Genomic DNA, 14,899 nt, shown 5'->3' on the forward strand with positions numbered 1-14,899 from the left:
CTTCACAAGATGGCTTGAGCTGGTGTGTGTGTCCTAGGGGCCAGGGCTCACTGAGGTGGCATGCCAGCTTGTCTGCATTGTCACAGGTCCTGAGCACCTCCCACCCCAGAGAAAAGTCTAACAATTTCCCCACTGCTTGGGAGATGCTGTGGACTTAATGAATGAGCTTCCTTCACTTCTAGTCGAGTTGCTGAATTAAGGTTAGGTGGTACTTAGGTCCAACTGAAAGTCTTCACCTCACTCTGAAAGCTTTTCCCCATCCAGAGCGTTACTCCATTTTGCCCTCCTGGCTTTTACAGCTCTTTAATTTGGTTACATGTAGGATTTACATACCTCATCCACCTTTTCATTGGGAGCATTGGTCTGCCATAAACTGCCGCATTGTAGCTAGCTGTGGCATTTTTCCTACCAATTACCTTTTGACCAATACAGTGGCGTTTAGGAAGATTAGGGATAGAAAAACAGTTGACTCGTGAAAAGCATAGATTGGAACTGCACAGATCACTTACACAGCTTTTCTCTGATAGAATGCAGTACTATAAATGCCCTTTTTTCTTCCTAATGATGTTTTAAGTGTTTAGTTTTGAGAGAGAGAGCACAAGCAGGGGAGGGGCATAGAGAGGGCAACAGAGGATCGGAATATGAGGCTTGTGCTGACAGCACAGAGCCCTGTATGAGGCTCAGACTTGTGTACTGTGATGTCATGATCTGAGCCGAAGTCAGACATGTAACTGAGCCACCCCGGTGCCCCTCTTCTTAATGATTTTCTTACTTTTTTCTAGCTCACTTTATTGCAAGAATATGGTAGATGATACCTATAAAACATGCAAAGTATGTTTTAGTAGACTGTTATTGGTAAGGCTTTTGGTCAACAGTAGGCTTTTATATGTGTTTGGAGAGTCAGAAGTTAGATTTTTGACTGCACTAGGGGGTCATGGCAACCCAAATGTCCACGTTGTTCAAGGGGATACTGTAGTATTAGGAAATCTGTTGGTTTCTAGTGTGGATTAAAGAGGAGGGGACGGAAAGGCTGTGATAGGAAAGTGCAGACGAGCCAAGAGGGAGAACATACAGAGCAAATAGCAAACCTAGGATCAAACCACTTGACAGTTCCTGCTTTCTCTCTGCTGTGGTCCTGGTCCTGTAGGAAATAAATGCCGGGAAGATAAAGTCAAAAACACAGTTACAATGAAGAAGATACCCATCCAGGAAGAGCCAGTCGAAAAAATGTGTTGACGCCTAATAACCAAGAGTAGAGCCAGTACAGACATACTTCTCTGTTGAATTTTATATCAGTTCATGTTATGTGAGGAAAACTAACATGGTCTGTACCATGCCTGGACAAAAGCCCGTGTAAGCATGGACTGTCCTTATTCAGAGATTAACCTGTGAAGGTCAGAAATCTTAGGTTTTGTGTTAAATGTATTAAAATGTCTTTTTTGTGTGTGAATTGACTGGTGGTGGTAGGTGGTCTGTCTTTGTAAAATACAGTGGCGGTTCCCACATTCTGTTTTGAGATTTTTGCTGGTAAAAGGTATTCAAGTATCTTGGAATCACAATTCTTGAGCTCTTTTTTAGTCAAAATGGCAGCCACATGAGATTGGTTATTTTAGCAGCTACCTGGAGAGGCGTCCTCAGTGATTGTCCGTGAATGTGGGGTGGGGAGTACCCTTGGAGTTCTTGAAGGATTGTATTTGGGAGAGGAGGAGGACCTAAAGTTTCCCTGGCCAATAGCACTCTTGAAAGAAATGCAGAAGGTTTCCAAGGGCGTGATCTTGGTTGCAGTTTTAGCCACATCGCTGTTGACGTGCTCAAGAGCCTGATGGAATTTTAGATAACAAAGAGGACCTTGTAGTTCTTCTAATGCGTCTTCACCAGCATCACCAAGGGACTTTTACCTTCAGTGAGTCTCATTTTCAGCAAGTGCTTGCCTAACAGTCACTACAGTTATACACAAGTTACTGATGAGTATGCCAAATAAATAGTGTGATTTAATGTTGTTATTTTGAAACCAGATTTTAGGATATGAATACTAAGAATGTAATGTCTGATCATTTTAATCCTCAGCAAAACTTATTCTATATTTTACTTTGCTGTTTCTTTAAATATGTAAATAGAAGTTACCTAATTCATTTTCTCTTCCATCACACTTTATTAGATCTACATATTTTTAAAAAGAGTGAACTTTTTTTGCTCTATATATCCTCTTGTTATTCAGGCTTATGATTTCATGGCATCTGGTGGTTGCATAATTCTAGTTATCTAAAATGCTGGTAGTGTTACAGATGACTTAAGGCAATTATAAAATGTTTTTTTATAATTTATGAGTAACTTTAAATAGAACAAAGTTTTCTTGAAGTGTTTTTAAAGACTGATTATCAAAAATGAGAAGATTTATTTCCTCTGAATGAGCTTAATGTGCTATTAACTTTGCAAATCAGCTACGTATTAACGATGGAGATGGTAATGTAAAATTTCTCCTATTTTACCAAGTGTCCTCCCTCCTCTTGGAATTAAGCTAATAGGTAATTTTATATATTATTCTTATGGATTGTTTGCTTGAAAATTGATTAGAAAAACATTTCCGGTTTGAACGATAATAGTTTTTGGGTTAGTTTTGTCTATTCACTGTAACTTTTTTTTTTATGGCACATCAACAACTTAATCCTCATCCATCCCGTTGTAGGTGGTTTGACATTGGCTGTTTGATAGTTGAAGATCCTGCCCATGGCATTCACCTTGAAACGTTTACCCAGGCCACACCAGTGCCTTTGGAATTTGTACAACAGGTTGGTTTTCTCCTTTTTCATTATACTCCACAGAAACTTGAAATACTGTTTTAACAATAAAAGCTTTTGTTAGATTTTTCACTGGATATACATTTTTGATTTTGCTTCTTAATTCTTTCCCCTTTCAGCTTTTTCTCTTTGCTTTCCAGTTTCTTCTTCGTTTTCCAGCTGTCTTTGAAAAGATAATACTTGGCAACCTTAATCATTAATTTCCTCTTTTGTTTTTATGATTGTGCTGTGCTACTAACAACAGAAAAACGATTTACCAATTCTGGTTTTATATCCACTTTTCGTTATCTACCATTTTGGTTCCCTTAATTATTCCTATCTTTTGTCTTCATCTTCCTTTTTAGTTCATCTTTTCTAACAAGTTCCTGGAACTCAGGAAACCCACTTTTTCTCCATTATGGATTTATTATAAAAGGATCTAACTCCAGAATGACTAGATGGAAGAACTGCATGGGGCAGGGGTCCATCTGGCTGGACCCTCCACTTTTCCAGATTTGTCATGTTGACTCAGAAGCTCTCCCAACCCCATCCTTGTGGGTTTTTATGGCGAGTATGTTATGGAGGCATGTTACCAAGCCCATAGGTTCGGGCTTTCAACCTGATTAACAAAAGATATCTTTGCAGTTCTCAGTCCTTAAGAAATTACAAGGATGGTGGGAGCACTGTGCCAAAAACTGGGGTCCAAGATCCAATATGTATTTCTTACTATAAACCACAGTATTACATGTCCACCGCCTGGTCTTCAAACACAAATTCCTTTTAGCAAAACCACCACGAAGGTTTAAGACAACTTGCACATTACTAGAATCCCATTCAGTAATAATTAACTATCTAGTGTGTCATCACGTCCTGTCAAAATGTCCACAGGGAGAGGCCACTCAGGTTTGTAGTCTTCTGTTGCCTTCCTAAACCGGGTGTGGTGGCCTTACCCTTCCAGGCCTGCAGTATAATGGAGCTCAGAGCCAGTGTTAGCTCTTGCCCTGGCCTTTTGAGGTGTTAGCATAATGTTTGGTTTCCCTCTTTGTATAACCCATTAATTCGTTCCTTTACCCATAGCTACTATTTACCCTGTTTTCCTTTTCATACTCAAACTTTTTCCCTTGCGTCTGCTGGCATGCTTTGGAGGTGGCCGTAGGAGTCTAGCAAGTACATCCCCACTCAGTCCACTTGTATTCAGACAAGGTGAGGTTACAGAGGTGCAGAGATCTTGCAGGTTTGCTTCCAGACCTGAGATAAAGCTGGTGTCACAGTAACGCATCTGAAATGTGTTTCTTGGTTTCTCAGTGCAGATGATGGTTATGTTTACACTATATTGTTAAACGTACAAGAGCATATTTATTTTTTTCCCATGTTGATAAAATAGTATTTATTCTCTCAGAAAGCTCTCGTAAAACTGGCAAGTTTAATTTTCTACTTAGTGATTTTTTTTCTGGAATTATTCCTCCCCTTGCTTCCGGTCTTATTTGCCTCTATCCCAAATTAGCATTATATTTGAAAAAACAATATGACTTTTATACCTCAACTAAAAAATACACGACTGCTAAAAAAAATTCATCTGGGCACCGAGCAAGTTGTAATTATCGATCACAGATCACTAACAAATAATGAAAAAGTTGGAAACATTGTGAGAATTACGTATTTAGGAGACAGAATGACAAACGCTGTTGGAAAAGTGGCACCAATACACTTGCTTACTGTTGCCACACACCTTCCATTTGTAAAAAGTGCAGTACCAGCAACACGCGGTAAAGCGAGATGCAACAGAATGACGCCTCCCTATGGTGGGCTGTCTCCACCACTGGTACATGTAGCCACACTCCCTGTCACCCAGTTTTGCCACAGAGAGTGCGGGCACATCCTGCCCCGTAGGCCCTTAGGAACTTTGTAATGTCAAGTTTGAAACCATACCTAGAGTTTCTTGCTTAGGAGTCATCCCTGTTTCCACGTCTGTGTTTGCAACATCGAACAGGGGAATGAAAAGTTGAAGTGATCTAAGGAAGAAAGAACAAGTCACTATACCAGGGTCACCCTCCCTTGGCCAGAATTGCAGCGTGAGACCATCATCCTCGTCTGCCCCCTGCCCCACATCCACAGGAAAAGAGAGCTTTTCATCTCTTTCATCCCACTCACGCTCAGTGCCACACTTATGTGAGCCGGCACCTAAATGCCTACACCTGCAGCTTTTCAGACAACTGTGTTTCTGTTGCCCATTTCTCTTCTGGACCAAACTCGTTCTCCAAGGAGGATATCTCTGTCCATCGTGTCCATTGCTAGACACGGGCTGTCAGGTGTGTTCCTTGCTCTGGAGAAACGCTCAGCCATCCAAATTGGCACAGTATCTTCTATTCAGGTTCTGTTAGGCTGTCTGAACATTTGCACCTACCCCTTAGTAAGGAAAGCTCCATCCAAAGTCAACGTCTGTTCCTGCCAAGGCTCATCTGTAGCCCCCAGAGCTGTCACCATCAGTCTCCTTCGTCGTCTGTGTTTATGGTCTTCCCAGCAGGGAACGTGCTGCATAACCATTTGCATGCTTTCTGTCTCCGGTTGGGAGACAGTTCATATTGGCATTTTTTTGTCTCAGAGAATGCAAGAGGACTCTGTCTAGATTCAGCCTACCTCTGTATTTATCCACTCATTTTGTAGAACCAGGTAGCCATCTAAAGCGGGGGTATCTGTTTGTCCATTCCACTCACCTTCCAAACCTGGAAGAAGTTCTAATGGGATCCTGTCCTGCTTCATTGCACCCCTCAGATTCATTTCCACAGGGCTGTGCCCCACATGGGCAACCTTTTAACAGGTAACATATCCAGTGTGCCTTCCTGCCCGACCATATGGTCAGACCATTGGCCACTGCCCTGAGTCAGTAAAAACTGAAACAGGAAAAAAAAAAAAAAAAAAAAAAAAAAACACTGGTAAAACCCCCAATCATGCTGAGAAAATAGTGTGCATTTTAGCCCATGGAGCTGATTCATTTTTACCTTCTTCTGTCCAAGTGATGGCCTTCCAGGTAGACTGTCCCCTCACCTGTGGACCTGCCATCCACGGACCAAGCAGCTAGCTCTTTGCTCTTCAGTTGAGAGTTGTTCATAGGGCACGGTCTACATGGCAGTTGCTTCTCACAGCTTTTCCCATGGCTCCAAAGTGAGTCCTAGAGGAAAAGAGGCGCCCTGGTCATGACTGTCTCCCTAGGCATCATGATCCTGTATGTAAACCATTTCCACATTAGGAACTTTTCCTGGGCACTGCCGTCCTATTAAGGGATTCTGCAATATCATCCTAGACGTTATGCGTATTTCACATTTCAAAATCATTTTATGTCCTTCAGTGAACCGGGTAGCTTTAACTAATAGTCTGGTAGCAAGGTAGTAAATGCCCCTCAGAGGGAAACATGCTACTCCCGAGTCCCAGGAAATGTCGCTGGATGACACTCAGATTTCTGCCATAAGCCTCAGTCTAAGCTCCACATCAGACTGGCACAGAGTTTGTCACTGCCAGCTCACAGCTTCTGCCTCACACAGTGTGGGCTCAGCCAGTCCTACTGGTTACTGTATAGCATGGCCAATAAATGATACTTGAAGGGTGAATTTACAGCCCTTCACTAGGCTGGGGAAGCTTTCCACAGTGATTACAGTGTCCATGCCCAAAATGCAATCAGATAAAAAAAAAAAATACACTTCACATAAAGCCTGTTCAAACCTAACAGTTTCCTTGCACATTGGTACTTTGATCTGTACTTTTATCCCCCTAACGCTAGACTGTATTTGGAGCTTATCCACAGGATATGGTTTTACAATAATAGGCAGGGCAGCTATTCCCCAAACAGACATGATCACCATTTGCACATAAAATCCAAGTCAAGGAGACACCTTCACATAAAACTTGCTGAAACAATTCAGCTTCCATAACCCAATCAACCCTTCCATTTTCACTTTCTAATTGTAGCTCTCATCACGGCTTCACCAGTAGGCCTGGTAGAACAGCTCGAGGGACTTGAAACCTCTCTTCTCCACTCTTGGCCATTGTCTCTGCTTGTGTGCACAGGTCTTTGTGTTTCCAGCAAGAGGGACAAGGGATAGGTCTTCCCTCTCCGTTGACCACCTTCTTAGTGACCAGAGGTCTGAGAGGTTCTTTGTGTTGTCCGTGCATAACTTGTACCTTGGAGAGGGTGGCCTTGAGGCTAGTGGCATAAACGAAGCCAGACAAGTCGAGTTGGGCCCAGCATCAAGGCTGGACTCACCACATTTTCTTTTAGAGTGTAGCTGTGGTAGAGAACAACCACCAAGGGACTCTTGTGCCTTTTTGTTAATAGTTTGCATTTCTTTGGGTTTCCAAGAAATCAGCTTCCCAGGAGTTGGATCCATCTCTAATTTTCACTGGTAACTTGACCTTTTAGTAACCGAGTACATCCCAGATGCTGTTCCATGCAAGTGGTGGCCGCCCCGCAACCAGACGGTCTTCCTCCCTCATTTTTTATCTTTGTTCTTGGCAAGCTACGTGTTTCCATGAGCCACGGCTGTGCAAGCCAGCTACCCCTTCTGACACCTACTAACTAGGTCTCCTACCCATTTCTAGTGTGTGGGAGGGGTTTTTCCACACCACCCAGCAATTCTAGGATACCAGCTGGTATCATACATTGCAGCTCCACTCTGACACTGTCTTCCTGGAGATAGTGTCAGATCCTAAGAGGAAGGACTCGGTCCTACAAGACAGCCCCTCCCCAACCTCACACACCAGGGCCAAGTCCAGGTTATCACCTCTGCTTCTGGCCCCACTGCCGCACATTGGTTCTCATAACACCTTCCTTCTCAGGAAGCCTGGTGACTCACTAGATGGCTTGCCTGTTACGAAAGGATACAAGTCAGAAACAGCCAGATGGATGAGAGGCAGAGGACAAGGTACTGGGAGAGGGTGCAGCGCTTCCATGCCCTCTCCCAGCCCTCCCCTCTCCCTCGATCTCCACATGTCTAGAAGCTCTCCCAGCCCCATCCTTCTGGGTTTTTATGGAGTTCATTCGATAAGCATGATTGGTACATCTGGGCCGTGGTTACTTGGTCACCTTGCAGTCTCCCTCCCTCCCCTGAGTTGGGAGGGGATGGGATGACCAAGCACAGTTGACCCGTGAACACCATGGGTTTGAACTGCACAGGTCACTTACATGCAGACTTTCTACAGTACAGTACTTATTTTCTCTATGATTTTCTTAACATTTTTTTCTGTAGCTTACCTTATTGTAAGCATATGGTATATATATAATGTACAAAGTGGGTCTTAGTTGACTCTGTTATTACAAAGGCTTCTTCTCAACAGGCTATTTAGTAGTGAAGTTTTTGGGGAATCACAAGTTATATGTGGGTTTTCAACTATACCAGGTGGTCACTGTCCCTAACCCCTGCATTGTTCAGTGGTCACGTGTAAGTATGTTTTTTATTGTAAGTCCCGGTATCACCGATATTCTAGCCTAGCCACGATAGGTTTATGCCAGAAACGGCCTGATGGTTCAAGCAATAGCTCATCAACTCACACAGTTCAAAACCTATTGAAGAAGAAAAAAGTATTTCTACAGAACTGACATGTATTTGCTACAGATAACCACAGCGATAACTTGTTAGCAGATCGGCATGAGAAGGGTATGTGTGTACTGACAAAGCAAAAATCAGACCTGCTGATAAAATGTTAGATCCTCCGACATGCCCCAGACTAGACACTTTATAAGTGAAACGTGTAAATGAAAATTTGACATGGTGGAAAGGTTCCGAAGAGCACACTGATGAGCCAGGGACTGTGGAAAAGGACGGGAAGGTGCGCTCTCTCACCACTCAGATTGTTAACCTGGAGCAACACACTGGCACTGAGACCTCAACCCTTGGACACTGAGCTCTGTTAGAGGGAGTCGTTCGATTAGGGCTGACATGACATGTGAGCAAGAGAATGAGCTTACCGTGGACAGTAAACACAGGAGGTGTGTGAAGCACTGTTCTAGGTTCTTCTGTAGCCTGGTCACTTCCTGTAGCTGCTCGCATAGCTTCTCCGGGTTTGTCCTCATCTGTAGCAAAAGTAATCTGAGAGACTTTGGAATGTCAGAGCTAGGTCCAATCGTTTTTAAAATGTATTATAAATCTGATAAATTTCCTTTTTCCATAGGCTCAAAGTCTCACTCCCCAAGACTACCATCTGAGGTGGTCAGGCCTTTTGGTGACGGTGGGTGAAGTTCTGGAAAAGAGCTTAGTAAATGTCACCCGGACTGACTGGCACAGGACGTTCACCGGCATGTCTCGGCGACAGATGATCTACAGTGCGGCCAAAGCCCTTGCCGGCATGTATAGACAGCGCCTGCCCCCCAGGACCGTGTGAGGGAACGCTCCCCCCGGGCACGGAGACTCCTTCGCTTGGGGCCTGGCGGTATTTAGACCTTGTACCTCCCCTAAGTGGACAGCTTCAGTGAACGCAGCCGTCTTGATAGTTTGCCTGTGCGCTGCGGTTGTTCTTTTTTAGAAAGGCACGGGGTCATTCCAGTAGATGAAAAGAAACAGATCCTTTCTTTGATCGTGTCATTTCGTGTACCACAGTTCTTAAAAAAGAAAATCTATAAATATTTTTATAAGATACTTTGATATACCAAATTTATAAGGTGCAAATTCATGTGCCTACTACATTTAACTTAATGATATGTACTTGATTTTTTTCGTTAAGAAGACTTAACTCATTAAAGAACGTGTCATTGTTTCTTCTATTTCAAGATTAATCTCTTCCTTCTTAGTTTTTGATGCTTCTTGTGTGTGCAGGTGATCTCAGGTCAGACACTGAGCCATGTGCTCATAGTTGACCCTCAGACACCTTCTTGCAGGGAGATGGTTTGCATTTCTGTGCATATTTTTTACATGGGCCAAAATAATGAAATTGATAATTTTGTTGGTGTTATCATGTACACACATACATAGTCTAAAAAAGGAAAGATTTTTTTCAAAGTAAGTTTTGGCATTTCACAGATTTATACTCTCAAACGTTGGCGTGATGGGTTTTGTTTGCCGTGGCTGTGGGACAACTAAGCGGCACATGATTCAAGTGTACTTTACATCAGAAACATTTGGGTTATTTTCATGTAATACTATTCAGTATTTCCAAGTAAACTCTGATGTTGGCCATTATTTCTCTTTCCACTCGTGTTTTCTCAGCTGTTGTAGAGAAATTGTTCAGAGGAATTGCTTTGTTATTTATGGGATTGTACGCCTCATTTTAATTAAGGTTACTTAATGTTTAGTTTGCCTTAAACACTGCTTTTCTAACCTGGTGCCATTCTGCCTTTACTCTTTATGGAAGTTTTCAGTGAAACTATTTAATACTCATTCTGGCTTATCTACTTCATTGTGTTTGTATTTAGTGAAAGCTTCTTTTTCCCCCAAATAATATATTTTACCGTTTTTGAATTTCTATAAATCAAAATTTAAATAGTTTTGTCTTATACTTTTGGACTCTATATATGCAAGTTCATATAACTTTTTTGAGGACAGTTTCTTACCTAAGTGTAACTTAATTTTTTTTACTCGTCTATATAAGTCTTTAGATGGACCAGAATTAGCACAATCTTATAAAGGGTATCAAAGCTCTTACCCTGCACTGTCATTACATGTACCGGTTTCTTTGTATTGTTTTGAGTACTTAATTGATCCGTGCTATTTTTTACCTGAGGATGAAAAGCATTAATTTCACAACTGTGGTTTGGTGAAATTCAGACTTGTCATTAAAAGTAATGAGAGAGAGAAAAGACTTGTAACCAGCTGCTGTGGCATAATAGGGATCGAATACTTTTCTCTCCTCTTTTATTGCTATTTGTGGAACAGTCTATCTATGTTTCCTCCATCTCGTTAATAAAAAAGAGCTTTTCTCTACCATGTACTTTTCTCCTTTATTTTTAAAAAGGTACTCTTAGCTAACAGTATTTTATTGTGGCATTGGCCTGAGGAGAAAACACAGTTAGGGATGAAGGGTGCCCCTACCATATTTCTGCCGCTTTCCCTCCTGTTATAGTGAATTTTATAGATCCTAAGGAATGTCTGTTTTATTTTAGCAAGTCGCAAATATTTTATGTTTTTAAGGACACAACAATGGACCTCCCTCAGATGACAGTTTTCCCACATTTCTCCAGTGATTCACTTCTTCTGCCACTTGGGTGAAGGAAGCCAAGTGATCTCCCCGCTCCTGCCAATTTGCTGAGCCTTCGTTCTCTGGATCCGGGAAGGGCACATGTGATCTGGTTCCGGCCTCTGGATTCCTTTCTCGGCCACTGAAAGGCGTCTGAGCGTGACTGCCTGCACACATGCTGTATTCCCAACCTCAGGCTTGTTTTTTCATTGTTAGCTTTCTTTGTTGTACTCGGGGCGAGAAGAGTAACGTGTGATCTTGTTCACGCCCTGGCAGCGGCAGGCAGGCGGGGTTTCCTTGTGCTGGCATAAGATAACTCAGGTCATCCGTCAGCCCAGGGGTCTTTGCTTTTTTGTCCCTCAAGCTTCTCAGGAAAACCAGACTTTAACACGGCTCTTTACTTCTGGCCACAGTACGTTTTTCTTCTGAAGTGCTCAAGTAATTACTTAACTGAATTCTCTCAGCTTGTACACTTTTAATTAAGTAGTGTCAAAGACGACAGGAAAAATGCGGGAAGAGTCATGTAACCTCAGTTGACAGAAGGTTCTCAGATGGTTCAGTTCAAGACCCTCCTCTTAATAAGCTTGTCACGTAACCCCGGACCCAGAGTTTTGCCACGGACTCGTTCAGTTGGAAAGCTTCAGGTAGTCTCTGTAGTTTTCCCCTCTGGTCTCTTTACTGCTTCTCCATTCTCTGTTCCTTTTTATCTCAAGGATTAATGAGGTAGAAGATGGAGATGACTGAATATACAGCCAAATGGTAGTGCAGTTCTAAGTTTAAGGAAAGTATTATATGCATGTATTCAAAAATTATGCAAATTCGTGATGTACTCAGGGTCAGCTAAATTACTTTAATATGTTGTTGAATTTACTTTGTTCCTCAACTACAAAAAACCCGAAACCGGTATATGTGTTCTCTGAAGCCAAATTGGTATTTTGTGACCCAAGAGATGTTGGGTTATGTATAAATTATTTAAAAACTTGGATTTTTTACTCCCAGAATATGATGTTCATTCTTCAGATACTATGCAGGATGACATATTGGATAAAAACAATTTTGTAAGTATGTAAATATGTCATAAATAAATAATACCTCAATTTATTGCCCTAAGGTGTATAGTGATTTTTTTTAAATGCTAAGTCATTAACGTATTAGGAGGACCTACATTCCTTCGTCTAAACTAGCTACTGGCTGTCAAGAATTCTTACACGGTAGCAACTTAAAACACATCTTCCCAGTTCACTGGTAGCATTCAGATGTACTAGAAATGCTGATTTCAAGTTCAGAGAACTCAGAATATTAAGGGGAGAGGATATTCTGGAGATAGAGTCGATGGGCAAGAAGTTAATGGCCTGCATTCCTGAGATCTCTTGACTAGGGGGTTAATTTACCCTTAACCTCCACAAACACCTTCTTTAAAAACACAACACAACAAAACAACCTTGGTATATGCTATTCTGAGCCTGTGATCTCAGGGCGGAGAGTTTTGTTTTGATTTGGTAAGCAAGGGTGTACTTTACAAAAGACAACGAAATGTTCATGTGGGTGTTTTGTTTGTTTGCCAAAGGAAAACAATATTGTTTGCAGAAGACTAGAAAAACACCCATTTGGAACCTAGGAAAGGTCCTGTTAAATTTATAATCTGTTTCAGAATTAACTGGAGAAGTTTGGGCAAGAGAAACAAAATTGACCAAAGGCCAATATCAAGGTGTAAAAACTTACACATGAAGGATATCTTTGAAATTCTCCTTAATGTGAACGCATGTGAAGTAATTTAAAGCTGAGAGAAAACCAAGAACTGACAGTTACGTGATAAATGCATACTGCTGGTTAGGTAGTGCAGTAGACACGTATTTTTATAGGTGATGGAAGTGAAACGGAATCAGCTGTTCCATCAGTATCATCCCAGCAAGTGAGTTACAGAGAAGGGAGTCACATGGAGGGTGTTACCAAACCCTTCTCTTCCAAAGCATCCTGTGTATTTGCTTCACTAAGTGGGCACACAGCTAATCTTGTAAATGTTTGTCGAATGCAACTTCATACCTTGAGACTCTGCCCTGGTGTACTTTTAGTTTTACAATATTATGTTTAAGAAACACTCTTTATACTCCATATTTTTTCCTTTTACTTTCAAGCGCTACTTGGGGCTTCCCAACGGGTATTAGAATGTATCTGTGATAATTGAGTATTCTCCCAAATGCAACAATCCAGAAACTAGGCTCACATTTGAGTATCATTTTTAGGATTAGAGCCAGAAATGTTCTTACTGTCTAGTCTTCAGGCAAGGTACTGACCACATACCTTTCAAAATGTATTTTAATATTTTGAGTCCTCCTGCTCCAAGGGCCACACTTTGAGAACCACTGCTGTGATACCATTCCTGACTCATTCTTAATGTCCTAAGTTATTTTAGAGGGTGAGGTCACCAAGATAGCAGCATAGGTCGTCCCTGACTTCCCCGTTCCTCTCAGAACAGCAATTAACAACTATTCATGGAACAGATACCACTGAGAGGATCAGAACAAGGTAGCGAGGTTGATGTATCCCTCTGCCATAGAGACTAGGATCGACTGTGTGGGAAGGGCAGGAGGAGCAGCGACGTATGGGACTCTGTTGCCGCGCCACCGGGCCGGCACAGCACCACACTGAGAAAGCCTCCCTGAGCCTCTTGTCCCTCCGTGGGGAACAGAACCCAGGCTGGACATCCTGCTCCCCCAACATTATGGGTTACTTCTTGGGAGGTCCTACTCTAGTTTTGAATCCTAGGTACTGTGGGCGAATCTGCAGGACTTGAGCACAGTGAATTTGATGATGACGGAAAAGTAAACAGAGGCTTCCAACAACCAGCATTGGCACCTTGGCCAACCCATTTCCCCCCTGCAGCCCCCAAGCAGTGGTCCCAACAAGTGGTTTTGCTCATCTGCAGCACCAAGGATGTGGCACAGTCTGATGAGGGAACTCAGCAGGGAGTGGGTCAGCCTGCTTTCAGTCCTATAAATCAACAGCCTCACCAGCCCTGGATCCTGGTCTGCACCCATCCAGGCAGTGGAACTGAATCAGAGCCCAGCCCTCTGCTGAGTGTGACTCTTATTAGCCCCATCTGACCCAGAAAGGCTAGCAGAAACCCCTGGAAGCTGCATAGCCTGGCAGTGCTCGTGCAAGGAGTATGGTAGGCAGAGCTGATCATCCACAAAATGAAGTCAGTGCCAGGTGACCCAGAGGAGCTAATTCATACCCCCACTCACCATTAAGTAAAAACTCCCACCACCACCACCAAGCCAGAAAGCCTGGCTCTACCACCTGCAAAGCTAAGTAGCCTATCAACTCTTGAGCAGAGACTGTGGAAGGCAGAGCTGACAGTCTGCGGAGCAAGGCTAGTAACCCTGGTCAGGTAGGGAAATTGAGGCAGAGAATGGTTTAAGACAAGACTATAAATAAAGAGCCTTACCACCCACCTTGGAGCTGGTTCTCCCAATGTGCTCTGACAGAGAAACTAATTCATAGCCTCACTCAATGCTGAATAAAGCCTCAGCCTGCCTTCCCAGAGAAGTTAGCCAGAGCACATGTAGTCCATCCAATAGCTCACGACTTTACCCATTTATAAAGAACAAAACCAGTGGCCTTGTTTGGCCAGGAAATACATTGTGTACTCTTGCGTGATTCAGGTGCCCAATCAATGAACCATGCATGTCCTGGGTTCTGCCCTGCTGCCCTGCCAGGGCACGGAAGCTAATTCCCCACGCTGCTTAGTATCCAGTCCCAACCATCTAGTATGCCAGAGAATCCTACCACTTCACTTGGGCAAGGAATCAAACCAGGAGTTCAGTCCAGCCATTCTCAAAGCCACACCCCACCTCCCAACCCAGACCAGAGCTTGGGCAGTGGCCTCAACCCACAATAGACCCTGAAAGCAAACCTCACCAGCCCAAGGATGCGCCTAGCAGATACTTCCTACCATATTG

General features: G+C 42.8%; 1 protein-coding gene across 4 annotated transcripts in view; it reads left to right on the top strand.

The window, feature by feature from the left end:
* The window catches only part of PRRC1 (proline rich coiled-coil 1), a 36,510-nt gene extending 24,463 nt beyond the window's left edge, over nucleotides 1–12,047 (top strand). For all 4 annotated transcript variants that reach the window (XM_043586806.1, XM_043586796.1, XM_043586788.1 and 1 more), the window contains exons 8-9: nucleotides 2,687–2,789; nucleotides 8,940–12,047. In XM_043586806.1, coding sequence (XP_043442741.1) covers nucleotides 2,687–2,789; nucleotides 8,940–9,149 — 313 coding nt within the window. In that variant the 3' untranslated portion in view covers nucleotides 9,150–12,047. The remainder of the gene's footprint in view (nucleotides 1–2,686; nucleotides 2,790–8,939) is intronic.
* The last annotated feature ends 2,852 nt before the right edge of the window (nucleotides 12,048–14,899 follow it).

Source organism: Prionailurus bengalensis, chromosome A1 (assembly GCF_016509475.1).
Source record: "Prionailurus bengalensis isolate Pbe53 chromosome A1, Fcat_Pben_1.1_paternal_pri, whole genome shotgun sequence".
NCBI lineage: Eukaryota > Metazoa > Chordata > Mammalia > Carnivora > Felidae > Prionailurus > Prionailurus bengalensis.